The sequence below is a fragment of the Mauremys mutica genome, chromosome 23 (genome assembly GCF_020497125.1).
Source record: "Mauremys mutica isolate MM-2020 ecotype Southern chromosome 23, ASM2049712v1, whole genome shotgun sequence".
Taxonomy (NCBI): Eukaryota; Metazoa; Chordata; order Testudines; family Geoemydidae; genus Mauremys; species Mauremys mutica.
In genome coordinates, this window is record NC_059094.1 from 9,880,433 (window position 1) to 9,906,999 (window position 26,567).

At 54.6% G+C, this 26,567-nt stretch overlaps 1 protein-coding gene across 2 annotated transcripts in view; it reads right to left on the minus strand.

Annotated features, from left to right (window-relative positions):
* The window catches only part of LOC123355320 (discoidin, CUB and LCCL domain-containing protein 1-like), a 63,444-nt gene extending 37,115 nt beyond the window's left edge, over nucleotides 1-26,329 (minus strand). Inside the window, exons 1-2 of one of the 2 annotated variants that reach the window (XM_044997664.1) lie at nucleotides 26,184-26,329; nucleotides 10,845-11,066 (exon numbers count right to left, since the gene is read on the minus strand). In XM_044997664.1, coding sequence (XP_044853599.1) covers nucleotides 10,845-11,066; nucleotides 26,184-26,271 — 310 coding nt within the window. In that variant the 5' untranslated portion in view covers nucleotides 26,272-26,329. Of the gene's footprint in view, nucleotides 1-10,844; nucleotides 11,067-15,043; nucleotides 15,148-26,183 lie in introns of those variants that run through there. The other variant, XM_044997665.1, reaches the window with a different exon arrangement.
* Nucleotides 26,330-26,567: the final 238 nt, after the last annotated feature.

The following is a 26,567-nucleotide window of genomic DNA, read 5'->3' on the forward strand; positions in this document are numbered from 1 at the left end:
GGCCATTGCTTGAGTCACTTAAGCCTCAGGACCGCGCATCGGCCAGTGCATTGCAGGGAACCACCCTGCCCCGTCTAGGCGGACGGGCGTGACGTGATGTGGCCTGGAAGTGGGATGCGAACGTTAGGGATGCCTGACATGGAGACATAATGAGCCAGCGTAAGTCCAATCAGCGTCTCTGGGCCCCTCGGTGGTGGTGGTGGACGGTGTCAGAGCAGAAGCCCGACTGGCAGACGTACTGAGCACCACGAACCACACCTGAAATCAGCACCTCTGAAACCAGGCCTGTACCGCGAAAGGAAAACCCTGAGACAAGTCAATCCGACTCAATGGATCTGCACCTGGGATGGATTTGGCCCCTCCTGCTTTGGGCTGCATGAACCCCGGCAGTGGCTAAGTTTACTGGGGGAAGAGACCAAAGCTCAGCCCCCCACAGACACGGGAGGAATTCTGATTAAAAGCCCGTGGGTGGGATAGAAAGGAACCCTGTAACCTTCCCCTCCCCCCCAAGCCCTCCCGGGCTACAGATGAGTCACCCCAAATTTGTGCATCATTAAGACCTTGTGTCCCAAGGCGAGAGAGGAGCCTCCAGCTGTGCTCTCTGTGAATGGTGGGGGGTGGGGTGGTCCTGTCTGGGGGAAAGATTCCCCTCTCCTCCACTGTTCGGCCAGCCCCGTATTACTGCCAGATGGCGGCATATGACACATGCTGTACCAGATGTTCCGCCGTTACTGACGTGTTTGGTATGTGCCGATTCAGGCTAGAAACTCCGAGCGGCCCCAATACACAGGGCTGCTCCCTCCAGGCTGTCAATGCAGCAGAGTCAGCGAACGCCCCCTGCTCTCCCCTGCGTTACATTCCGTTCTGCTGCAACAAGCAACCGGCAAGGTCCTGCCACGGGGTCAGTAAATCAGACCCAGGAAGTTTCACCCTGCCCAGAGCTGGCACCAAGCACTTTGTGTGTCGAGCCGGGGCCAGGAGGGCACCGTAGCTAGATTGGGGTTTGTGCCACACAAGACCAGGAACATTTAGCACGGCTATTATAGCACGTCTCCTGGCAGGATCACAAACGGCTCTGCCAACGTTAATCTATCGGGGACCTGTCTATCTTATGGTTTTCTCTCTCTATCGCAAGGGTTCTCAAACTGGGGGTCGGGACCCCTCAGGGGGTCGCAAGGTTATTACAGGGGGTGTCACGAGCTGTCAGCCTCCACCCCAAACCCCGCTTTGCCTCCAGCATTTATAATGGTGTTAAATATATATATTAAAAAAGTGTTTTTTAATTTATAAGGGTGGTCGCACTCAGAGGCTTGCTATGCGAAAGGGGTCACCAGTACAAAAGTTTGAGAACCACTGCTCTATCGAGCCGGTTGCTCTAGTAACTAGTGACTTTCTCCAGCCCTCCTGGGACACAGGTGAATATTATCTTCCCAGTTATGCAGGTGGAGAAACTGAGGCACAGAGTGGAGCAGTGACTTGCCCCAAATGAGTCAGTGCAAGAGCTGGGAATAGACCCCAGGAACAACTGTTATAATCGCTAAACATCAGAGGGCCCAATCCTTCAACCAGCTCAGGTTGTACGCTACCTACGTCCGCTTTTGACCGACCACCCCCGCTCCAAATGCCCTTCCTTCAAGCTCTGGGGGCGTTTGTGGCTCAGACTCCACTCACAAGGCAACACGTCACAAAACATGAGGCTGCAACATCCAGTCTAGCCAAGCTGCACTGAGCACAACACCAGAGATGGGATGGGGACAGAGGGATGTTCGGTCACCTTTGCAGCCCCCAGATCCGGGAGCCAAACTATGAGGACTCAGACCACGAGCGTAAATCAGAGCAGCCTTAAGGCTGCTCTAATTTAGTCGGGTGCTCATGGCCCCGGGTCTCTCCCAGCAGCAGGGGATTGCCAGCTATAGGCACCTTCTAGCCTTGCCCACTTCTCCTGGACGTGCTGCCTGCTCTGCTACGGTGCAGCGGTTGGAGTTGGGCTGGGGGTCTGGCTTGCTATGTATATGTTGCTGTGATTCATCCGAAGTGGTGCCGATCACTAGCCAGAAGCGACATCTGAGTCAGAGTGAGTGAATCCCACATCCTCATCCTGCTCAAACAGCACTTCCAAGAGGCCTGTTTTCCCAAGGCCAGTGCCAGTGAGTAGAGCAGCGGGAGGGACTGGAAGCCCCTCTTCCAACCACAACACTGACCTCGTCCTGTCCTCGGCCCCTCTCCCACTTTAAACCAACTTTTCCTCAGAACTTCCCAATCTGCTGAGCCCCGAGGGGCCCTCCCAGCTGTGCCTGCAGAGGAAGGGAGCAGACTATTGAGTTTAACCCTCTACAGTTCAGTGAGCGATAACAACAGTGATTTCTGGGCCTGCTCCAGCATGTTGGGATGTACGAGAGTATCAAAATGCACGAATCAGGGCCCAAATCCTGCCAGGTGCTGAGTGCTCCCAGCTCCTGCCCAAGTCAATGGGAATTCATTGGTATTAATGTGGCATCCTGGCTCCGTGTGTTGTATCCCCCTCTGGTGGCTGGTACACAGGTAGGAGAAGAGTCTACTACTGCTAGTAGCTAGGCAGAAGCTAATCCCTGCATAGGCACCGACTTCCCCTCTGCCCGGTGGGTGCTCGACACCTCCCCCCTGGCCCTGGCTCTGCCCTGCCTCTTCTCCGCCTCCTCCCCTGCCCTCCCAGAAAGTCCACAGCGCCGCCAAACAGCTGTTAGGTGGCTGGGGAGCGGGAAGCGGTGGGAGGGAGGGGGAGGAACAGGGATGCGCCACACTCGCCGGAGGGGGGAGAAGGAGGCAAGGAGGGGGGAGCTTGGCTGCCAGCCCCGGAGCACCCACGAGTCGGCGCCTATGAATCCCTTAGTTCAAGTGGCAGCAGCTCAGGCCTCGGGTGAGGCGTCCCAGGTTCTATCCCCGTTGCTCAGCCTCAGCCCCTGAACCTTCTGGGGCAGAGAGAGAGAGAGAGTGTGTGTGTGTGTGTGTGCGCGCACGAGCAAGTGGGGGGTGTATGTCTGAGTGTGGGTAGACGGACGGGAGGCGGGTGGGGATGCACGTCTCCCGCACGCTCCAGGATGAATGGCTGGCGCAGCAAGCCTGGACCAATTCTAAATAAACAGTTTCCGCTGCTTGCAGTGGCCGGGCAGACAAACTGCTAATCCTCCCTCCGCACAGAAACTTCGCTCAGGAGTCAAGCAAGGGTTGTCGACTCCCCCGGCTTCCTCACCCCCATCCCTTCCTCTGGCCAAGGGGAAACGGGGTTGGCTGCTGTTCTTATGAAGAGACAGTCACGTGACAGCCCTCTTACTGGAATCTACAGCCACACACGGTGTCTGGGAACTCGCCTGAGATGTAGCGTTAGCTGCCTCCTAGGCGGAGCCCCTAGGACCACCTTGTGTGGCAGCACCAGGGCGCGGGCTGGGCTGAGAACAGAAAAGGAGGCCGGTGGAGCTTTAGGAATGGCAGCAGCGGTGGCTGCAGCAGCTGTAACCCACACACCTCCTGGGTGTGATGTTCTGTCCCCTCTCGTGGCACCAAGACCACTTGGAGATGAAGGAGTCGGCTCTACAGCCTGAGCTAGGGGTCACAAGGCTTTTGGCTCACGCAGTAGAGGCGGCTCATGCATTTAGCTCCGGAGGCCCCAGGTTCGATCCCGCCCGCCGATGACCAGGGTCTGTCAGTGTTACACAGCTTTAAGGTCTGGAGTGCTCTGGCTGGCAGGCTGGCCAGCCGGAGGCAGGATCATTGGAGGGGCTCTCTCTGGTCTGTTCTTCATTGCGTGGGGCCAGATGTCCAAAGGAACCCAGGACACCACAGCTACACTCTTCAGATCTGCTAGATGGTTCCCAATGGGGGCTGCCGGATGCTGAGGTCTAATGAAAACCCTGGCCCTCATAGCAGTGGTTATCTGCGGCTGGTGGGTAAGATCTACTGATGGATTATTCCGGTGGGAGCCCAATGAATTGCCAAGTGAGTTCACCAAGGAATGTCCCTCTGTGGCCAGTGATCACGTGGTCGCCAAGAGCTTTGGTGGTGGGATAAGATGGCCAGTGACAGACATAAACTGAATATCCAACCAGAGCACCTCAACGACCTAGCCAGAGATGGATTCGGGTTGCTCTCCATCTGCAGAAGAGGCTACCTCCCTTTGGGACTTGCCAGGCTGGAGGATGGTTCAGCACTGGCGGTGGGGAAGGCTGACTCAGCTAGATCTTCTCTAGCCCGTGGGACAACCCAAGTTGGATCCTAGCTTGCCCTGCTGTTGGCGTCACGACTCTTGCAAAGACCGGCTGCTCCCCGGGGCCGGAGCACGGTGGCGTGAAATCTCTCATTCCACACCGCTTGCCTCAGCTGTGTGGAGTTTGCCAGCTGTGTAATTTCCCACAGCAAACAAAACCCAACCATGCTGAGGAGACTGGAGCCAGGAGCTGCTCTCCTGTCCCAGCAGCCCGCATCCTGCCGCTCCAAGCCCCAGCTCCGGCAGAGCTTCCGCAATCGGAAACCCTCTGCAACCCAGTGAACACAACACGCAGCCAGGAAAGCTTTGCTCCAGGCTAAAACTGGGCACAAAAGTCCCCGCCTGGGAGCAAGGATCTGTTTATAGTGTTTGTGCCAGTTGGGAACAAGAGCCAGTGTGGGGTGAGCTAGATGGGCAAAAAAATCCAAGCAAAACTTACTCTTGTAGCCAAAAAATGGCTTCAGTGGAAAGGCTGCACCGGTCACAAGCTGACCTACTGGGCCAAATTCTTTGTTGGTGTAAATTAGTGCCTCTCCAGCTCTATTTAGAGGGAACCAGTGACTGTAACCCAGCGTTCCTGAGCAACCCTACAATAACAAACCGCAGCCTGGTGCGGCCTCGGCCTTCCTGAGCAACCCTACAATAACAAACCACAGCGTGGTGCGGCCTCGGCCTTCCTGAGCAACCCTACAATAACAAACCACAGCGTGGTGCAGCCTCAAGGCTCCTGAGCAACCCTACAATAACAAACCACAGCGTGGTGCAGCCTCAAGGCTCCTGAGCAACCCTACAATAACAAACCAGTGTGCACATGCATGAAAGAAAGGGAATTTTTAAAAGTATCACAAAGGAGACCAAATTCCATTTCAAGACATTATCAACAGATAGAAACAACTCATGTCCAACGGAGCACCCGCCCCCCGCCAAGGCACCCCCCACCCCACTCCAGAAAGAGGCCCTTGGAGAGCGATCGCTGCCCTGTGGCCCAATCCCTTTTGTCGAGTAGCTAGATCAGGCCTTGCAAGACGCATTTAAAAATATACCGGCCACAACCCACATGCAGCAAATGGCTCCCTGATTTGTTACCATATATAGGCGGGGGGGAAAGGGGGGGATGACACTGGAGCCCAGGGAGGCTCCATCCCAGGGGTGTTGCAAACAGCCTGTGAAATGTCAGGAAAATGGCAAGATCTCGCTGATGGTTTAAAAAAATAAATAAATCTGTCTTCCTCCTGCTGCTGTGAGCGTGTGAATCCACGGCCAGAGCCGCCCTTGGCTGCACGCAGTCTGCTGCCCTTGTAGCTGGGGGACAGCACGTGCGACTTTCTGCCACCTCGTTGCTCTCCCAATCAGTGGGGTCCCGCAGCTGCTTTAACTCATGTCCGCCTGCAATGGCCCCCAAGGCCCGTTGCAAAGGCTGGGGATTGCTGGAGCACAGCCGGCTCCAGCCCTGCTCTCCTTCTGGCAGGGCCCTGTGCTGGTGGCAGTGGGGTATGCAGCTTACAGCTGGATCCATGCCACCAGGCGAATCCCCCCTTCATCAGAGGAATGCCCACTGGCCAGGGCTCGAAGCAGCCTGGCCCACGGCCATGAATCTAGCCCACCGACCTTAAAGAGAAGCTTGTGCCTCCCTCCCGTGCTGGAATTTGGTGCTCTCGAAAGGGAGACCAGGGCCTTGTGGGGCTGACTGTCCCCTTGCACTGCACCGTGTGTCGTCATTTACACCTGGGCAATCTGAGTGCACCTGCCCCGGTCAGCTTTATACTCACTTAGGACAGGTGGGGAAAAAACCTCATAATGGACAGTTAAGAAATAACCTACCTGGAGCAGAAAACGCTTCCCAACCTCGAGCCACTGATGACTGGCTTTGCCCTGAAGCAGCAGGGTTTACGCCCGGTACACGCTGTTTTGTCTTTCGAAGGCAGCTGTGGATTTCACATTTCTGCTCCCCATTCTTGGCCTCGGTGAGATCTAGTGGCAGGGAGTTCCACTGGCCAATCACACACAGCATGAGAAGAGTACTCCTTTGAAATGTGTTTTTTGTATTTTCATTATCACCGCGTCCTCTATACAAATGTGGGGGCTGGGAAGTGATGATCCCCAGCTCCCCGAGTACATCACGGGCCAGGTTTACAGCATGTCGGGCGTGGAGCTCCACTTAAAATCGGCCCTGAAGTGTCACAGTGGGAGCACTTGAAAATCTGGCCCTTATTTTGGTGCCTAAAGGGGCACTGAGCTTGAAGTCTGTCTCTAAGGTGACACACGGACTCCTGTTCTTTTTATGCTACTTATGTGACTCTCTGTTACCCTAATAGCTGTGAATCTCACAGTCTTCAATGTATTTGCCCTCCTACCGCCCCTAGGAGGCAGGGCAGAATTACTGGCCCCATTGCACAGCTGGCAAACTGAGGCCCAGAGAGACCTGGCCCAGGTCACACAAGAAGCCCATGGAAAAGCAAGGGCTCCAAGTCATAGTCTAGTCCCCTAACCACTGAACCATCCTGCCTATCCTCACACCTGGTACTATTGCCCTTTCAATGAGGAGAGCAGGCCGGCCCTGACGGTCGGGTCACGAGTCTGGGACTTGGGAGACGTGGGCACAGTCCCCACTCTGCTACAGACTCCCCGTGTGGCCTTGGGTTAGTTACTTAACCTTTCAGTGCCCGCTCTGGGCAATGGGGATGATCGCGTTGCCCTAGGCGCAGCGGTGAGGAGAAGCCATTCAGGACTGGAATACTAGGCATGGGAGGGCGTAGAAGTACTGGGGGGGGGGCGGGGGTGGAGGAGACCGAACACAAGGGGTTTTTAAAAGAGCCAGAGCCAGGAGAGGCAAAGCTTTAACTCCCACGTGGGCTGTGCCCGGTAACGCCGGGAGCTCTGCAGCGCCCTGGGACACCCGGGGCGGCTTTAAGCGCAGGCCGGGGTATTTCGGAGTCGGAAAGAACCCAGGCGGAATGGACTCTTTTGGCAGCCACACGTGGTTCTGGCTCCTAAACATTTACTCAGCAGTTCACACGGAGTGAACTGCGCCTGCCACGAGAAACGGAGCGGCAGAGGTGACCTGCCAGGGGAGAGAAGTGGAGTTTTTGTGCCCTGCTTTGCTCCTCTGGGCTGGAGAAAGGGCTGAAAGGGGGTCACCCCCACCCCCACCCCTGCTTGTTCTTTACCTTGGAAATACTAATGGCTTAGAGCAGAGGTGGGCAAACTACGGCCCGCGGGCCCGTCCTGCCCAGCCCCGAGCTCCTGGCCTGGGAGGTTCGTCCCCGGCCGCTCCCCTGCTGTTCCCCCTCGCCCCCAGCCTCAGCTCACTGCACCGCCAGCAATGCTCTGGGCTGCGAGGCTGCGAGCTCCTGGGGCAGCACCGCTGCAGAGCCGGGGCCTGACCTGGTGCTCTGAGCTGCGTGGTGGCGGCAGCAGTGTGGCCCGGCTGTAAGGGGGCAGGGAGCGGGGCTGTGGATAGAGGCAGGAGAGTTCGGGGTGCTGGTTAGGAGGCAGGGGGAAAACGGGGGATTGAATGGGGGCAGAGGTCCCGGGGGCAGTCAGGAAGGAGGGTGGGGGGTTGGATGGGGCAGGTGTCTGGGGTTGGGGTCTGTCAGGAATGAGAGGAGGGGTTGGATGGGGCAGTGGGGATCTGGGGGCGGTCAGGGGACAGGGAGTGAGGGGGGGTTGGATGGGACAGGGGTCGGTGGGGGGTGTCTGTCAGGAATGAGAGGAGGGGTTGGATGGGGCGGTGGGGATCTGGGGGCGGTCAGGGGACAGGGAGAAGGGGGGGTTGGATGGGGCAGGGGTCGGCGGGGGGTGTCTGTCAGGAATGAGAGGAGGGGTTGGATGGGGCAGTGGGAATCTGGGGGCGGTCAGGGGACAGGGAGTGAGGGGGGGTTGGATGGGGCAGTGAGGATCTGGGGGCGGTCAGGGGACAGGGAGTGAGGGGTGGTTGGATGGGGCAGTGGGGATCTGGGGGCGGTCAGGGGACAGGGAGTGAGGGGGGGTTGGATGGGGCAGTGGGGATCTGGGGACGGTCAGGGGACAGGGAGTGAGGGGGGGTGGGCAGGAGTCCCAGAGAGGCCATCAGGGAACAGGGTGGGTTGGATGGGGCAACAGTCCCAGGAGGGGGGGGGGCAGATAGGAGGTGGGGGCCGGGCCACAACCCCCTCCCCTAACTGGCCCTCCATACAATTTACGAAACCCGATGCGTTCCTCGGGCCACAAAGTTCGCCCACCCCTGGCTTAGAGGGATTTCATGTGCAGGCCCTGGGACTAACCTGTCCCTGCCCGGCTGGCTTCATCCCACGGCAGGAGCTGCTGTGTTCATGGCACTTCCTAGCAGGGAGCTCCAGCGCCAGGGGCGTCCGAGTCGCACAAAATGCAGCTCGGCGTTAATGACCCCTGCCAAAGTGGGGAGCTGCCAGTACGAACGGGCATCTCCAGTCCCTCTCCAGGCAGGGGAGCGGCATGCGGCCCCCGCACGAGGCGCTGGAGGAGATGGGCGCGTGAGGTGAGGACCACGTACGTGGGGTGCGTCCCGTGGTGTTGCGTGGGCCGGGGGGAGGCGGGGCAAGGCCGAAATATCGACGGCTGCAGGGCTCCTCCTATCCGACCCCATGGAGTCCACCCACCAATGGAGCTGCAGCAGCCTGCACAGCGCAGCTCCAACGCTGGGCTGCTAAACTCGGCGCCAGATCCCCCACGTCCAACGTCACAGCTGCCGTCAAGGTCGCTGGGGGGGTTGCCCGAAGGGGGGTGTGACCCGGGGCAGCAAAGCCAATGGGTTGCATTCTCTCCTGGGGTAAACTGGAGCAGTTCCATGGAGGCCAATGAAGCTGCCCTGATTTCCCCCAGTGGAGGACTGAGCCCCAAGCCCTAACAAGGGAGCCTAAATTACTGGCTACCAAATATTGAGTAAAATACCATCCCGGGGATTTGTCCTTCCTCTGAACTCTCCCCGCCAGGGCTAACTACACTGCGGGGGGAGAGCCCTAGAGAATAGACTGTAGGCACAGTCCCGGCCCTCGGGGATGGACTCAGTGATTTAATAGGCATTTTCCGTCTCCAATTTCTATGGTTATTCAGAGACGCATTTGATTTCCCTGCAGCGACCCTCTCCTGTGTCCCTTTGACTGAGCACAATGGGGCCCTCTCTTCGCTGTGCACTGAGCTTCCTGGCTGCTTGTCACTCTGTGCCTCTTTGTCGGGCAATTCCCTTCCTGCTTCAGGCTGTGCCACGCCGCGGTTAGCTCCGTTTCCTCTTGGCTCGGGGCTGGTCGCCTCCCCCTCCTGTGGCCTGGGCAGCCTGTTGTGTGAGTGATCGGATTCTGGGAAGACATCTCCCTGGCAGAGATTTCCAAAGGTTGTTTCTCCCTCCCTCCACAAGGATTTCTCTGCAGGCAGCCGCTGCTCTGCCTGGCCGGTCAAATCCCTCTTACGTCCATTAACTCTCCCCCCGAAAATCCTTGCAATATTTGGGCAATTTCTCAGCAAAGTTAATTAATTTGCAGACACATCTGTTCCCATCCCTGCACCCTTTCCCCTCTGTCATGACCCCCCACGTCCCATATAGCTCCTCTGTCAAAAGATTTTCTGGAGCTTCTCCTTATCTAGGATGTTGCGTAACCCTGGTTACAATCCTTCAGCCGGATCTGAGCCCCACTGGGCCGGGGAGGGGTCTGTTCCCAGTTGCAGGCTTGAGACCTGGTAGCTCAGGCCTTTGATTGCTGGATCGTGCTGGAGATGCCTCGGTCCCACTGGGGGCTCCTGAACGCCGAAAGGCAGCAGAACTGGCAGAACGGCACCGGCCGGTGGGGCTCAGAGGTCAAGCCACAGCCAGTGGGTCCATACTCCGTGTGTCACTGGGTGCCAGTCCCAGGCCATCACCCGCTGGGAGTTCTGGCCAGGGTCAGTGGAGAAGGGCACCAGAGGGCGACACTCTTTCAGTCCATGGGCTCCACCCCAAGCCTGGGTGATTCCTTTGGACAAAGCTGGTGGCTCGGTGGGAATCGCAACAAGGGTTCTCGGAGCTGGGCCGCTGGGAGCAGGACTGGCCGTACCCTAGCGGAGCATCGGGCGCTGAGACCCCTGGAGTTTGGCGTCTTGCCAAACACCTGCTCAGGCAGAACCCCTTTGAAATGAACAGGTGGCGCTGGGAGCTGGTGGGACAGGGACTGGGTCTCCCTCCCTGTTTGCCCAGCACCGAGCACCCCGATAATGGATCAAGAGCCTGGAGAGCAGGCTGCAGCCCGGCGTACCACTGTGATTCTCCCCTGTGCGGGCTAACTCACCCCTAAGGGCTTCCAGTTCTCCTCCAGCCGTGCTGCATGCAGCCAAGGGGTCCACACAGCACAAGATCCCCGGCTCACCCCCGCACTCCTCTCCGTCCAGTCCTGCTCCCTGCATGGATCCCTGCTGACGCTGTGCTCTGGGCACACAAGGGTGTCCATGGCCTACCCAAACCCCGCCCTCCCTGGTACTGCACTGGTCCCACTTCGCCTGCGGCGCTCTATGCCCACCGAGGGAGGCAAGGAAAAATCCCCCCCGTACGCCCTGCAACGTCGTGCTTTGGTGGCTGCCTCTGCCTGTGCGGCGAAGGCTGTGCCAGGGAAGTCCTTACCGCGGCTGGTGCCATCGGAAGGGGATGAGAGCAGCAAGAAGCTGGATGCGCAGCGTTGGGAGGATTCGATGTCCATGTCCCCGAAGGCCAGGAGAACAGAGCTCCCTTCGGCTGCCTGGATCCTCCACTCGCAGGCTGTGTGATTGGGATACGTGCCAGGGTAGTTCTTGGAGGTCAGCGTCCCGCTGCGAGGCGTCAGCACGGTGTGACCACATCCGTCCCCTGGAACACAAGGAGGCAGGGTGAGAGGCGGCTGGACGCATTTCAGACACCAGCGGCGCACGTGCCTCTCTCAGCTGACACATGGGCCGTGATGCAGCTCAACCAGAAATGGCCCCTGCGGTCCAGGCACTAACTGACCCCTCAGAGTCAAGGAGCACCCAGAGTGGGGTTTCAGAGGGGTAGCTGTGTTAGTCTGTATCCGCAAAAACAACGAGGAGTCCTTGGGGCACCTTAGAGACTAACAGCCTCTACATCACTAAGAGTCTCTAAGGTGCCCCAAGGACTCCTCATCGTTTTTGAAAAAGTAGGGGAAAATGCTGGTCTTAATTTCTCCATGTCTCAGTTTTCCCACCTGTAAAATGGGGGAAGTAACATCCCCCAACCTTGCAGGATTGTTGGCAGCATCAATTCAGCAGTATCTGTAATGTGCTCTGGTAGCTTTGGTGGAAGGTGCTACAAAAGATCAAAATCTGTATGATTTATTAGAATGATTAATAACCACTAACCTCTAAGGACTTGTCTACACGGGGAAATAGCCCAGAGTAGCTAATATGTAGAGTTGTTGCAGCTGTGTTGGTCCCAGGGGATTAGAGAGACAAGGTGGGGGAGGGAATATCTTTTAATGGACCAACTTCTTTTGATGAGCGAGATGAGCTTCCGAGCTACACACAGATCTTCTTCAGGCCTGGGAAAGGTACTTAGGCCGTGTCTACACGAGCGAGCTTACCTGGCATGGCTGTACCAATGCAGGTGAGTCGCTGGAAGGTCACTCATATGCTGCTCACTGCTGACAGGAGAGAGCTCCCCACTGACACAGCGCTGGGCACGTACCACTTATGCCGGCGAAACGTATGTCGCTCCGGGGGTTGTTTTTTTCCACACCCCTGAGCGACATAAGTTTTGCTGGCATAAGTGGTCGTGTAGACATGGCCTACAGGTAGAAGGGCTCTAAGGAATACAAGCAAAAGTGTCATCTACCTTTCTCCTCTCCAGATGCGTTCAGCTACAGATTTCAGGGCTTTTAAAATCAGCTTTAAAAAAAAAAAGTTGTTGGAAACGAATGCGTGTGGATGATAAAACAATCCAGTGACCTCACTCCTGCCATATCTATTTGGACGTGTGTCTCTCTAATAAGTGGGTTGTCTACAAATGTTATTTCTTGTTCCAAAAGACAATGTATTGCTTCATTTCTCACCACACGTGTGAGACCATTGCATCTGCTGTTTTCCCAATAGGTTTTAATGTAGAATCGTGCCAGTGATACAGTTTAACGTTTTTAGAAGGTCTCTTTCTATAAGTCTATAATGTATAACTAAACTACTGTTGTACATAAAGTGAATACGGTTTTTAAAATGTTTAAGAAGCTTCATTTAAAATTAAATTAAAATGCAGAGCCCTCCGGACCGGTGGCCAGGACCCGGGCACTGTGAGTGCCACTGAAAATCAGCTTGTGTGCTGCCTTTGGCACGTGTGCCATAGATTGGCTACCCCTGTGATAGACAAAGGATAGGAGGGGAAACTGAGGCACGGAGAAGCAAAGTGATTTGCCTGGCAGAGGCAGGAATAGAACCAGTCTCTCCTGACTCCTAGTCCACTAAACTGCACTGCCCCTTCTCCCATACCTTCAGGGGCGGCTCCAGGCCCCAGCATGCCAAGCGCGTGCTTGGGGCAGCATGCCGCGGGGGGCGCTCTGCCGGTCGCCGGGAGGGCGGCAGGCAGGGCTCCGGTGGACCTCCCACAGGCGTGCCTGCGGAGGGTCAGCTGGTCCCGCGGCTTCGGTGGAGCATCCGCAGGCACGCCTGCATGAGGTCCACCGAAGCCGTGGGACCAGCGGACCCTCTGCAGGCACGTCGGCGGGAGATCCACCAGAGCCATGGGACCGGCGACCGGCAGAGCGCCCCCCACGGCGTGCCGCCATGCTTGGGGTGGCGAAATGTCTAGAGCCGCTCCTGCATACCTTTCACCCAAAAGTACACTACAAACTTCAGTTGCTATGGAAATGCAGCCTTCTTCGAGGTGGGACCATACTTGCCTGACCTCAGGCGTTTGGTGTCATTTGGACGGATTCACCGCCACATTACTCCAGTATTACACCCCAGCCGAACTCCCCTGAAACCAATGGACACCCCCTCTGTCTCGGCCATAGAATTTAATGGAGTTACACTGGCTCTAAAGACGAGTAACAGAGTGAAGAATTGGGCCCACTGTGTAAAACAGAGGAGGACTACGGAGAGGGGTCTGGATTAGACCAGCTGGAAAGCGAACGCTCCTTGAACTCCCAACTCCCACCATTCTCTAGAGTCACTTAAAATATTTTCCTCATGAAACATCCTTTTCTGGGTAATTTTTCGGGCCGTAGGGCCAAGAAACATCTTGGGAACTGGAGTGCGGGGAGCAGCCAGCCTTAAAATCCCAGATTTTTCAGTTCCCCGCTGTGGCCAGCCACGGATGAGATAAAGAAGTTGGATGATCTTATAGCCAAGGGACTGGGGCTGGGCTGCGACACGAGGGCCCTAAACTCCATCCCAGAGTCCCTGTGCGGCTTTGGGTAAGTCACTTAGGGCGAGATTTTTAGAGCTATTCACTCCTCTCTGCCCGTTTCCCCACCCACCCTTTGTCTGCCTTGTCTAGTGAGACTGTGAACTCTTCGAGGCAGGGACTGTCTCCCCCTCCTTGTCTGTCCCGTGTCCAGCACAATGGGGCCTCTGGGGCCTATTGCAATGCAAATAACACACAGTGAAAAGACGTCCCTTTGGCTTGGCATGTGATCTAAACGGGAGGGCACGCAACTGGGAGTCTGGACACTGGGGCCAGTTCCTGGCTGTGCCAATGAGCTGCTGGCCACATAGGCGCCGACTCTGTGGGTGCTCCGGGGCTGGAGCACCCACGGGGAAAAATGAGTGGGTGCTCTGCACCCACCAGCAGCCAAGCTCCCCTCACCCCCCCCCTCCTGAGTGCACTGCATCCCTGCTCCTCTGCCTACCTCTCAGCACTTCCCACCCGGCCGCCGCCAAACAGCTGTTTGGCAGCGTTAGCACACTGCAGGAGGGAGCGGGAACACGTCGCACTCAGAGGAGGAGGCGGGCCGGGGATTTGGGAAAGAAGTTGGAATATTGGCGGGGAGGGGGCGGAGTTGGGGCGGGGACTTTGGGGAAGGGGTTGCAATGGGATTGGGGCTGGAGGCAGGGGGTCGAGCACCCATGGGAAAGTGGGGAAGTCGGCGCCTATGGCTGGCCAGCCACTTCGCTGCTCTGTGCCTCTGTTTCTCCTCCCACCCTTTGTCTGTAAATTCTCCAGGGCAGGGCCTGGCTCTCGCTCTGTGTACATACAGCACCGAGCACAGTGGGGCTCTGATTTTGATTGGTGCCTGTCGCTGCTACTGTGATACAACGATAAAGCTGGACCTGGCAGCTGTTTGTTTTTGCCGCCGCCTGAAAAACTTCAAACCACACTGCCCTGCCTCCTTCCAGCTTTCTCTCCGGCAGCACTGACATGTGGTTAACCAAAATCAGGAATTCTATCCCTTCATACATTACAGCTCTGCCACCAGCCGCTGATCACAGAAGAGATGCCATGGGCATAGGAGAAGGTTAACAACACTATCAGGGAAAGCAAGTTGGCTCCCTCTTGATCTTTGCAAACTGAGTCTGGCCCAATGAAACCAGACCGATCACTTTCACGTCCCATTCCCGGTCAGTTTCACATTCCCAGTCTCCTGCACTACCAAGCTGTTGTGCTTGCCTGGTTTCCCACCCCGACAGAGAAATGCTTCCACGTAGGGAGAAAAAACTTGATTTGGTTTAAATAATAACAATGTCTAACAGCCCACAGCAGGGAAAACCTCTCTTCATATTCACTTTCACGGCCTGATCCAAAGTCACTGGAAGCCTTTCCATTGATTTCAGGGGACATTGGATCAGGTCCTTGTCCCTTTAAAAAGAGGAAATAAACAATGACATAAACAATTTGGGGCTTACACTAAATTGACAGTGCCCCTTAAAAGCAAAACTTGAAGAAGGAGGGAGGTGACCAGGGTTCTGCCAAGATGTTCTATTCGGGGGGAGTCTTTTCATCAACCACAGACTGGTCCTGGCCAATGGAGGCTGAGTGTGGTCTCTGGAGCTCATTCCAAGTGCTTCTGATCAGGAGGAGAAAAGACTCCATTATCCTCACGCAAACGGGTTCATTGTTTATTTCCGGTAACGCTGAGGCTGCTGGGAGCTCATGAGCCAGGCTGCTGTCCCCGCCAGCACACCTGCTTTTCAGCCCCATAAAGCCCCCAGTTTTGCCAGCCACCCCCTTGGCAGCCCATGGTCCGGAGTTGCTATAGCACACGCTGGCTGGGGCAAAGCCTTTAACAGAGGAGCCACTGTGTGGCCAAAAATCAATTAGGTCCCTTCTCTTGCTTGTCAGCTATTGTGCAGCCTGCATTTCAAATGAAAGCAGCCGCGTCCAAAACCAACCATCCCCATCTATTGGCAGCAGGACAAAACGGAGACATGGAAGGCGTCCCTTTGCTCGCTTGCTGTTCCCTTTGCTTTTCTCGGCCTCTCACAGGGAGATGAGACCCCAGCGTGCACAGCTTGAGAAAACCCTTCCCGCAAGAGCCGCTTGTGGGAGGCCAAACTATTATTCTTCGCACATCGGCTCTTGAATGCTAAAGCAGGAAGCTCCCGTGGTCCGGGGCAACCTCCGGCAGCCCTCGCAACACCATCCTGCTGCGAAGGAGGCTGGCCAGAGGGAGAGGGGCGGGCAGCTGTGTTCTGGACAGCGCTGCATTCACAAGCAGACGTAGGGCTTGATTCTATTGTCATGGAGTTCGGGTGACAGACCCGTCCCTCGTTTCATTGATCCGTCTTCGGGTGACCACCTGTCCCTTATTTTAAATGGTGTCCCTTGACCATTTTTAAACATTAGCTGAAGCTTATGACAATTGCACTGTACACTAGAGGACAGTGGAAATATATAGAAATGAGAGAAAAATCCATGATATGCTAAAGGAAATAGCGTTTCCCTAAAATGTCCCTTAAAATAAAGTGGTGTCCCTTATTTTTCATGTGGGTTTCCCTTATTTCCATCCAACCCAGGTGGTCGTCCTACATGGCATAAATCAGGAGTCACGCCGCTGACCCGATCTCTCCAAACCTGGCACTTCCCGGGTAGAGTAAGGCAGGAGAATAACATCAATTCTAGGGGAGTCAATGCCGCCGCTCCAAGCTCAGATGCCCGGAGTGGATTCCCACAGCTGCTAGAAGCAGGCCCTACCTGTCGATCCCAGGGAGAGGGGAGGAAAGGGGTGTGTTTTCCCTTAGGAAAAAATATCTTGCAGAGGTTTACAGTGAATTTCCCCACAGAACAGGGAAAGTCTGGACGGTTACAGGAGGCAAGCTCTCTCCTCCTGCCTTGCTGATGAGCCCTCACCTCCCCCGGTCGCTAGGCCCGGCAATCGCTAGGCAGTGTTCAGCCTCCTCCATGATTTACTGAGTCCCTCTCTGTGAGGCGGTGCCAGTGACCCCGGTTTGTGTGCGATGGACACCTGCCCACGAGGCGCTGAGCTCAAACCACCATCTCCTTTCACGGAAGCCTGCGAACGGCTGCCAGATGGGAACAACTGCTGGCCACGTCCAATCCCGCAAGGCACTGCCAGCGCTGTAACCAGGGGCTCCTCCAAAATGGCCATCTCTCGCCTTAGCCTTTGAAATGCCCTGGATGGATGCCAGGGGTGTGCGTAATGCAGAGCAAGGCGGATGAGGAACTGGGGAATCCAGTTTAAAATGCTCTCGCCCCACCCAAGGGCGAAGGCAGCATCCCCAGGCAGACTCCTCCAGGAGCTTGTGCTTTGCTGGCTACATTTATACCGGAAAAAAAAACAACCCACAAATCCTGGGCCAGATCCTTGACAGGTGTTAGCCAGTACAACTCCCCTGATGTCGGCAGGGCTGCACTGATTTACACTGCCTGAGGATCTGGCTCAAGCTGCATTGCTGATCATGTCAGCTGGCCTGTTTTGCAGTGAAGGGGCACCGTGGGGGAATCCTACAGTGACAGATCTGGCAATTTCCTGCACTATCTTTGGGAGATCTCACTGTATTAAGATGGTGGATCATTGGGGGCTGTAATTCCATGGGGGAGGAAGTACAGTGTGGGGTAATGCAGACAATTTCACTCAGGTTCTAACACTGCTACGGAGGCACCCTCACCTGGAGAGACCGGCATATATTGGTTCAGACTGGATTCTCCAGAGACCAACGGACAAAGAAAGGACTTTTGGATGAACAGCCTGAGTTTAAACGGACGCTGGGCCTTCTTTTTGATGCAGCAAATGGACAGATCCTTCTGTCTAAGAGGGCCCCCCATCCTTAGGGAAGGGTTGGAAGGACTGACACCTGCCAGAGCTTAAGGCTGGAGTTGGGCGTGATCTCTGGTAAGCTTATTAGCATGCATGTCGTTTCTTTGATTGTTTTTATATGTTTTCTCTGTCATGCTTTTACCTTAAGAATAAATGTGCTTGCTTAGAAAGAGGTGTGGGGTAACAGAGCTCTGGGCAATTACCTGGTCATTGCCTTTGGAGAAAGCAGAATGCAGATGCAGGCCTTTTAGGCAGTCTGGCTTGCTGGGGATATCACAGTGCAGGCAGGGAGCTGTGAAGCCTGGAAAAATCCCAGTGCAGAGGGAGAGACGCGGGTCCCTGTCCAAGAGGGGTGAAAGCTGGGGAGCCAAGAGCCTAGAGTGGTTGTCTTTGTTGGACCACAGAGAGTGTAGCCCTTAACTTTGATGCTTCCCCAGGAGAAACATTGGTTGAGCTTTTCAAAACCAATGGCGGGATGTCCCCACATGACCCCCCATTTGCCAGCAAGCGGGGGGTCGCTGAATCCCCTTGCGGGCTTTGCAAATCTCAATCACTGGGCCTGATTCCCCTCTGCGTTGCACCCTGCGTTACCACCGACACCTGTGCTCAGAGGGGTAAGTCGCAACCACCAACGCATTCTGATTGAGCAGCGTTCTACACCCATGCGGATCAAACGTCACAGATTAGCACATGGTGCAGGGTGGTGGCCAGCCAGGCTCTTTCTGTGCACTCTTGGCCAATTCGGTGGCACGGAATTTGCTCCTTAGCAGTAGATTTCTGGATAAGGGGGAAAAGCAGGCGGTGCCGTGACATTCTCACCACCCATCTGGTATTTGTACGGGAAAGTCCTCTCTAGCAAGGAGGGCTTAACGGAAGCCAGAGGTTTGGAGAGGAAGTGGGGATAACAATTCCATCAGCGCAAGGGAGGTGACCTCCATCATCCCTTTATTTGGGGCAGGGGTTGGCAACCTTTCAGAAGTGCTGTGCCGAGTCTTCATTTATTCACTCTAATTTAAGGTTTCGCGTGCCAGTCATACATTTTAACGGTTTTAGAAGGTCTCTTTCTATAAGTCTATAATATATAACTAAACTATTGTTGTATGTAAAGTAAATAAGGTTTTAAAAACTTTAAGAAGCTTCATTTAAAATTAAATTACAATGCAGAGCCCCCCGGACCGGTGGCCAGGACCCAGGCAGTGTGAGCGCCACTGAAAATCAGCTCGCGTGCCGCCTTCGGCAGACGTGCCATAGGTTGCCTACCCCTGATTTAGGGGGTGGAAATGTTACCAGGGAGTTAGTTATAACTGGAACTAGGCTGAATCAGACCCAGTGCCCTAAAGGGGAAAGTCTCCCTGGTCCATTCCCAACCTCAGCTGTCAGGTCACCCCGTCAATTTCTTTTTGAGTTAACTGGAAAAAAAATCAATGTAATTTTCTCCTGACGGGGAGCATGGCACTTCCGGGAATTGCTGACCTGCTGCACAGATTGAAGAGGCAGATGAATGGGATTAATGTCATAGGGTTAGAGTTTAATCAAGACTCAGGGAGCAGGCGAGGGTAATCTGCTTGGCCAGCGTGATGCCAAAGTACATCCAAAGCGCGCCGCAGATTCTGGCCGTGCGCCGCTGTGGCTGTGTTATCTGCTGCCTTCCAACTCCCACGGCAGGAAGCATTTTTGTTCCAGAGCAAAATGCCTGGAGCGTATTTATAATCCAATAAAGAGAATGGGGAGGTGGGGGCGGAGAGACAGCAAAGGAACGGTGGCAAGAGATGGCCGGTTTGTGGGCACCCGCGTGGGGGCTGCCCGGCCACTGGCTTTGAGAAGTCAGAACAAGCTAATGGGGATTCACCGGTGTTGGAGAGGACCTGGCCGGCAGGGGTTGAACAAACCCACTTCAGCAGAAGACCAGAGACAGGCCAAGGGGAAGCAACTTCACACTTCTTTTTTCATCCCCTTAACCAGGCCCTCCTCAGATACCAGGGCCGCCCTATGGACTGCAGCTCCGTCACTGGCAGATTTAGGAACAGAACCCCGGAGCCCTCGCTGTGCCTTAAGCCAGGGATCCGGCTTCCCCTTTGCTGCCCGTGTTCAGACAGCAGAGTAGGCAGCTCCTAATCTGGGGGGAGTTTCTCCCTCGCCTGGCTTGGCTGCAGAGGTGCAGGGTTGCTTTTGGAAGAGCGGTGGTGGGATGGGAGATGGAGGTAAGGGTTAGAAGAGCCGCCATCACCCCTCCCTCTCCGCCCCTGCCCCCCGAAGATCCTGCTGCTGCAGCTCAGAGGAAGATGGAGAGAGAGGGCCAGGAGGAGATTGGCCTGGGAAATGAAGCCCTCTGTAGAAACATCCAAACCCTCCCTAACGCACATGCCAAGCGCACATGCCAGAGATAAGCCGAGCTCCACACTTGCGGCCGGGGATTTAATTTCAGGACTCTGCTGCTTATGAAGATGCTATCGGGTGTCTGATAACTGAAAAATGAAAACTAATAAGGCATTTAACACTTGGTGCCTGGGGAGCCCTGCTGATTAATTACACCCCACTCTCCTTGGGGCTCCAGGCCTGTTGTAACTGGAGCAGGGAGAACGCTGCTGAACAGTGATCATGAATAGTCCTTCCCCTTTGAACAGCTGGTTAGTTCCCTTCCCTTTCAGTGGTGCGGGCTAGTGAAAAGAACCCTAAACTGGGGGAGTTGGGAGACCAGCTTTCTGTTCCTGGTTCTACTACCGACCTGCTCAGTGACCTTGGGCAAGTCCCTTCATCTTCCTATCCCTCTGTTTCTTGTCCCGCTCTTTGTCTGTTTCGACCATGAGCTCTTTGAGGCAGGGGCTGCGTCTCTCTATGTGTATGTACAGCTCCTAGCACAATGGGTAGAGCTCTGCATAGCCACGGACCATTTTTGCGGATAGTGGATCAGATGCAGATACAACCACGCAGGGCTCTACTCACTGGCGGCGCCTGGCCCGTGGTGTCCAGATTGGGCAGCCCGGGGGCCACAGCGTGCTCGGGGCCAGCAGCCAGTGGCTGGGGCTGGGCAGCAGGTCGGAGTCAGGGCTGTTCAGCACCCGCTCGCCACGCTGCTTCCTGTCCAGCAGCTCGGGCCCCTCGGGCAGCACCAGCATCCCCACCATGGCCTGGGCTCGGCGGTATCTGAATTCTCGAGGACTAGATGGCTCAGGAGACAGGCTCATAAGCCATTACTGTTCCCCTATAAGATACCAGATGCAGCCACTGTTAGCCAGGAGTGAAAGCTTCCACGAGAGCTCATCTCTGACATGAGTTTGGTGGGTCTCAGCCCAATTCTTCGAGAGTGAGTGTCCGCGTCACACAAACCCACTGCCACTGAGTGACAGAGAGACCACAGTCCAAATGGGCCCTGGAGACTGAACTCTCCTCTTATGCCTACAGGTTAGGGATTAATGGATATTGGTGGGGTAGGTTGGGGACTGGCAGCCTCAGCGGGGGAGTATATCCCAGTGCCCTTGTTGTGCTGATACCTCGGCTCCTTGCTTCCTGCTGTAACTGGGCCACTAGAAATTACACACAAACGTTCTTCTCCCAACAAAGAGGGGATTTGCGGGAAAGGCTCTTTGTATTAATCATTTCCTGCTCCTCTCACCTGCCCTAGTCACCCATTTACCTGCTGCCTCTGGAATGCAAATTTCCTTGATCAGCCTCGTGGGGTTTGCAAGGGAGCAAACCAGTGAAAAGAGTCCGTCAGCTGTTATCCAACAAAGGAAAGGAGCAATTGTCTTTCAAAGCATCCAGTCATCTTCATCCTTTCCCCCTTCCATGGGGGCTTCCACCCAAGGATTCAGACAAGGGATCCAACCCTCCCAGCTCCTGTCAAACCTTCTTGCAAGCCCGCCTTTTCATAAGGAACATGTGCACCCCCGACTTCCCACCTGCTGGACCTGCCTGCAACACCCCCTGATGATCCCGTCTCATACCTTCCCAAACTGCAAAAGCTGTGGAGCTATGGAGGAAGCCGGCAGAATTCCCAGTTTCTGCAGAATCCCGATTCCCACGGTCTGGGGGTTATTTTTTCCTGATATGTAAAAAACTCTAATTGAACTTTTTTGCTTTCCCGGCACCCTTGCATCTTCCTGGGTATATTCAGCAGGAAAACACTTTCATCGTGTTCAGCAGATTCCTGCCAGGATATTTGCTACAGGATGCAGGAAAGACAAAACACAACACTGCATCTCACTTCCTTTTGGTTCCAAGCTACAGCATCAAAACCAGGCAGCACTTGCATTCTGTAAGGCCAATGCTAGATGCCTATTGCCTCGGTGTGTGTATGTGTATCAATAGGTTAATGTCTAATTTATTTACTTCCAAAGGCTTCCTTTCTAGGAATCAGTTAGCGCCACAAATATTTAACCCAGAAATCAGCTTACAGCTTTAAAAAAGAAAACCAAATGCAATTTACATGGAAATCTACAAGAGAAAATGCCCTGTTCCCTTAATCTGATCCTGTTCAGAGGACTACAGCGGACTCTTAACTAGTGCTGGGCAAACTGATTTTGGCCAAAAACAAAACAAACAAAAAAAGCAGGTGTGGAGACCCTGAACTATTTTGCAACTTTATGTCAATTTCACCAAACTGTTTGGCGGGGGGAGGGGGAATACCCCCAAAATTGAAATTTCATTTTCACATTTTCTAAATTTTTTCCATTTTTTGGTTTGAAATGAGTTTTTGTTTAAAAATGTCCTTTAATTTTATTTTTAAAACCGTCAAAACTGTCTTAAAATGCTCCGCATGTAAACCGAATGTGTCATTTGACCACAAGTGAGTTTTTGTTTTTGACTTTTCAGCGGAACAGAAGTTTTGCAAAATTTTGGTTCATCCCAAAACTAATTCCCTGCTCTCCCCGATTTTTTCTGAATTGATGGTGAACCTAAAAATCTATTACTTGCCGATCTCTACCCTTAATCCATGCACAAGATGCCATGGACAGCCGAAATCTCCTACTTGGCTCATGTGTTTCATACCAAACTCCAACCAGGCTAAATGAGATTTGCAAACCTTTTCATGATTATGGGAGACCAAGCTGTGGTCTAGTGAACTGATCACAGCACAGAGTCAGGAGACCTGAGCTCTCATCCCACCTCTGCTACCGATTCTCTGTGCAACCTTGGGCAAGTCGCCATTCTTCTCTAACTTTCCCACTCTGCAAAATGAGATGATGATACCCATCTATGTGAAGGGCTTTAATATCTATGAATGAGAAATACTATAAAGTGCAAATTGTTATCAGCATGGTTGTAGGCGTGAAATCACATAAAATTCACTCGCTTCACACAGTTACCAGATGAATTTCACTGGAAGTATTTTTGGGCTCATCCAACTCCCAAACTCAACAGTCAGCAAATCCTGTGTGAACTGATGCAAACAGCGGGGAAAGGATTTGTACGAATTGCTGCAAACTGGAATCAGGAGCTTTGGATCAGGATCTAAGATTTGCCCAGCTGTTAACCATAAGCTGTATATATCCTCTTAGCGCTGAATTCAGAATCAGGCCTCATAACACTACCAGTCCACAGTCATGGCTCCATAGCAAAGTCTGCAAGATCCACATCTTGCTTCCCCGAGGCCCTGGGGTCAGAGATGATACCGTTTTACTACAAGGCATTAATGTGCAACATGATCATTGTAATGTGGGATGCCCAGTCTAAAAGAGCAGATAACAGCACTGAGCAGCTGCAGCGCTCGCAGTATATGTGGGTAGGGGATATCGCTGTTTGATACTGACGAGCTTTCATGGTAGGGACCTGAAAGGGTAAGAGATTGGGGTGGGGAGAAGAGATCATTGCATCTGTCCAATGGAGGGGGCAGAAAAGCACATTTTCTAGCTAATTCATTCATTTCTCCCTTACACGTTCCCTTCACACGTGTGTTTTCCCACCATTCCATCCAGTCTGTTCCCAGTTTCCCCACTGGCTTCTTATAGTAACATCATGACAGCCCCTGACTTGAGATTTGGACTGGAATAATTGACAGTTGCTGTGGTTTAATTATCTGAGTATATAAATGCTAAGTCTCATGAACTTTCTTATTATTCGGCTAAGCTAAATCAGTTCCCCTCCCGCAGAAAAAAGAAGCCACCCAGCTTTTATGCTGCTCCCTTCTATGTAACCGTGTGGCCTGCTCCTGTTTCCACTGAAGTCAAAGGGAATGTAGGGCCTGATCCATGCCAATGGAAAGCCTCCCACTGACTTCTATGAGCTTTGGATCAGGCTCTGAGCCACTGACTGGAGCAGACGGGTACCCATGCCTACCAGTGCCAGGCCAGATCCTGAAAACCCTTACCCATGACAGCAGTCCTGATTCACAGGAGGATCTATCCTGAAAGATGCTCAGCACCCCTCAAAGACTTAGTGTGAGTTGGGAAGCACTCAGTACATCACCGGATCAGGCCCACAAGCAAGGAGCAGCTGCTCACAAGATCAGTCCGTGGGTGCTAAGGGGAACAGAAAGGGGCTTATGCAACGGCCGCCAAGTTGGCCGGCACCCTTGGGATCGAACCGGGGAGCAGTGAACACACACACTGAGCAAAGGCGCCTGCCGCCCGGCTGCAACAAACTCGTCTCCTCAGTGGGTCGGCACAACACACTCACCAGTGGGTTACACTTGTTCCCCTTTCAGGGAAGGGTTACAGGGCCCCCTGGCAGACTGTTCCCCATGGCATTTACGCTCCACTCCTCCTCCGACTTGCAGCTCTCAAAACCCTTCACAACCGCTTCTTGCACTGAATGAAGCTTGGACAACGTGCTCGGGCCGTACAAGGCACAAAGCTGAGCTGGTCCTTGCCCCAAGGAACGTGGTATCCAAGAGACAACCCCCGAGGAGACAGGACACGCTGGGAGGTCCAGGGAGGGTGTTCACTTTGCGGTTTGCTCCCCTTGTGTGTGTTGATGTCTTTTGGGCAGTTTCAGAAGAAGTGAGGTTTTAGGAGGTGGCTGAATGAGGAGAGTGTGAGGCCTGGTTCCTGGGCTTTGGAGGTTGATCCCATCCGAAGGGGCCGTGCAACATTTAAGCTATGTCTACACTGCAGAGCTGTGCCGGATACACCCCAGTGTAGACAAGACGTGCACCGACAGAAGGAATTTTTCTGTTGATATAGGAACACTGCCCCCCTGAACAACAACTGCTATGCCAAATCGGCAGACCTGCGTCTGCACTGGGCACTTTCTCAGCATAGCTATGGTGGCAGGGGACTGGGGGGGGGGGTGTTCACGCCACTGACTGATAGAACTAGGCTGGTATGTTTCAAGTGTAGACCAAGCCTGAATCTGGCCAACTTCTGCTGTACAATTCAGTCACTATGGGGTATACATACTGGTCACATGTTTCATTCCTATGTGTCCTTCTATAGCAGTGGTTTTCAAACTTTTGTACTGGTGACCCCTTTCGCATAGCAAGCTTCTGAGTGCCACCCCCCCTTATAAATTAAAAACACTTATTTATCTATTTAACACCATTACAAATGCTGGAGGCAAAGCAGGGTTTGGGGTGGGAAGGCTGACAGCTCATGACCTCCCCATGTAATACCCTCACGACCCCCTGAGGGGTCCCGACCCCCAGTTTGAGATCCTGTGTTCTGTAGCTTTTCATTCATACAACACACCGAGGAGCCTCTGGAAATATCCACATCTTAAAAACCAATCAATGTAGACTGAGAAAGAGGCATTAATACGCAACCAGCGTATAAACAGCCAGTCAAGTCCTATATGTGCATGACAATGGACAGCAACACACACACTATGGACTTCAGCGTGAGTTGCCAAAACTCCCCTTGATGCCAATGGGAGAGTTTTGGAGGACCAATCATGCAAAAGCCAGAGACGGGTATTCTGACCTCCTACTCCATATACCCCATGTATATACACAGGCACAAGCGCACACATCTGTGGGGTAACAGTTACGATCCACTGAAATTCACAGCTTACTGGGTTTTGCCTGGTCAGCAACGACCCCCCACTTGGTAAGGCAACTCCCATCCTTTTCATGTGCTGTAATAGTCATACGGCTCTTTGTATTTTTCACTCCATGCATCTGATGAAGTGGGTTTTAGCCCACAAAAGCTTATGCCCAAATAAATGTGTTAGTCTCTAAGGTGCCACAAGGACTCCTCCGTGTTTTTGCTGATACAGACTAACACAGCTACCCCTCTGAAACCAGATTTTGTTAGTCATTCAGTTTCCAAACAGTGCAGATACAAGGAGACCCGCCACGCCAAAGATTGGGGTGATTCGCCTGGAAAAAGCACACTCTACATCAGAGACGCTGACTCCATGGGTGCTCCGGGGCTGGAGCACCCAAGGGAGAAAATAGGGGGTGCTCAGCACCCACGGGGGCGATCAGCTGTCAGCCTACCTGCCTGTGACAGTCCAGCGTGGACTGGCCACCCATTTGATTCCTGCAGGCGCTTTAAAAGAGGCCATAGCGCGCACGTTATAGTTCTGTTATGGGTGGCCCCGCGGAGCCCAGCGTGGAGCCGGGTCAGTGGAAGCAGCTGGAGGGAGGGGGGCTATTCTGTGCAGCAGAGCCGGTGCATTTCCCTGCCGCGATGGGTCCGATGCGGGGAGTGGGCTCTCCCCCTTTCGCCCGAAGGGGGCTCTGCGATCCCTGCCCCGCCCCACCGCTCTTGCTGGGCAGAGCCCGGACCCAGCGGCCCCTGGCGGGGGTCGCTTCGCCCCACCCCGCCTGCCACTCGCAAACTTTTCCTCGGCAGCCGAGAACTTCTCCCCCACCCCGCGCGGGGACTCACCGCTCTGGGCGCCGGCCGGCGAGACGTCCAGCGGCCGCAGCAGCTGGAACAGCTGGAGCAGCAGCGGCGCCCGCAGCCGGGAGCGCATCGCAGCGGCAGCAGCAGCCCGCCCCCGAGTGACTCCGGCCCCGCAGCGCTGCAGCCCCCGGGCCGCTGCATCCCGGCGCGCGGGAGTCTCCCCGCCCCTCCCGGGCCATTGGCTGCCGCCGCCGGCCGGGCCCGGGCCACTGGCCTCTCCCCGCTGCCAATCAGCAGGGAGCGGGTCCCGGGCTCTCCCCGGCCGTGCCCTATTATGGAAGCGGGGCGAAGGCGCGGGCAGGGGCCGGGGCAGGTGCGGGAGCTCGGCTCTGCCCGCGCCGGGACGCGTCACGCGGGGAGTGGGAC